At 64.4% G+C, this 905-nt stretch overlaps 1 protein-coding gene across 1 annotated transcript in view; it reads left to right on the forward strand.

Moving 5' to 3' along the window:
• Positions 1-746, forward strand: part of VOLCADRAFT_127373 (RWP-RK domain-containing transcription factor) — a gene marked incomplete at both ends in the record, with an annotated part of 5,151 nt that extends 4,405 nt beyond the window's left edge. The window contains one exon of the mRNA XM_002955581.1: positions 79-746. Coding sequence (XP_002955627.1) covers positions 79-746 — 668 coding nt within the window. The remainder of the gene's footprint in view (positions 1-78) is intronic.
• Positions 747-905: the final 159 nt, after the last annotated feature.

Raw genomic sequence — 905 nt, forward strand, 5'->3', positions numbered from 1 at the left:
GAGTGCTACAGCCCCAGGCGACGGCGACGGCGCTGCCGGCGGACTTGACGGGGCCCGCTGCCGTGCATCGACTGGCAGCGGCGTTAGGCGGCAGCGGCGGCGGTGACCTCTTGTCGCTTGATGCGTCCGCCGTTACCGGCAGCGGTAGCGGCAGCGGCGGCCTCTTTGACAGCGATATAGTACGGCGGATGGCGGCCCTACATGCCAGGTCAAACTCCGCCTCGGGCGCCGTCGAGCCGTCGGGCAGAAACAACATGTTGGGTTCAGCTGACGCTGACGTCAGTGCCAGCAGCAGCAGTCGCCGGTCCGGGGAGGGGACCGGGCGGGACGTCGGGGCTACTGCCGCGGCCTCCTTGTCGCTGCTGGGCCGCCGGGAGCAGCAGCAGCAGCAGCAGCAGCAGCAGCAGCTGGCGGCGGCGGTGGCGGCGGCGGCACGGGACCAGTTGACGCGCGCGATTCACAGCAATGGCAGGGACCCGAGCGGCGGCGGCGGAGGAGGATACAGCAGCGGCGGCGGCGGTCCTGCTGCAGCTGCAGCGAGCCTGGGTGCGCCTGGTTTGCATTCGCAGCAACAGCAGCAACAGCAGCAGCAGGCTGCGGTGTTGTACGGCCAGGCGGCGGCGGGTGGCAGCGGCGGCAGCGGGCCGTACCCGTCTGGTGGTGGCCACGTGTCTCCGCCGCCGCCGGATACCCTCGCGTCTCTACAGGTACGGCGTCGCCGTGGGGTAGCTGACCGCGCCTTTTAGTACGACAATGTTATATTTGTATTATGTAAAGCATAACTGTTTATATATTTAACAGTTATGCTTTACATAACACAAATATAACATTGGTAATTAAGTGATGAAATCCTTTTCCGCCTGCTACTCCTGCTACTGCTACTGCTACTGCTACTGCTCTCGTTC

The sequence above is a fragment of the Volvox carteri genome (assembly GCF_000143455.1).
Source record: "Volvox carteri f. nagariensis unplaced genomic scaffold VOLCAscaffold_53, whole genome shotgun sequence".
NCBI lineage: Eukaryota > Viridiplantae > Chlorophyta > Chlorophyceae > Chlamydomonadales > Volvocaceae > Volvox > Volvox carteri.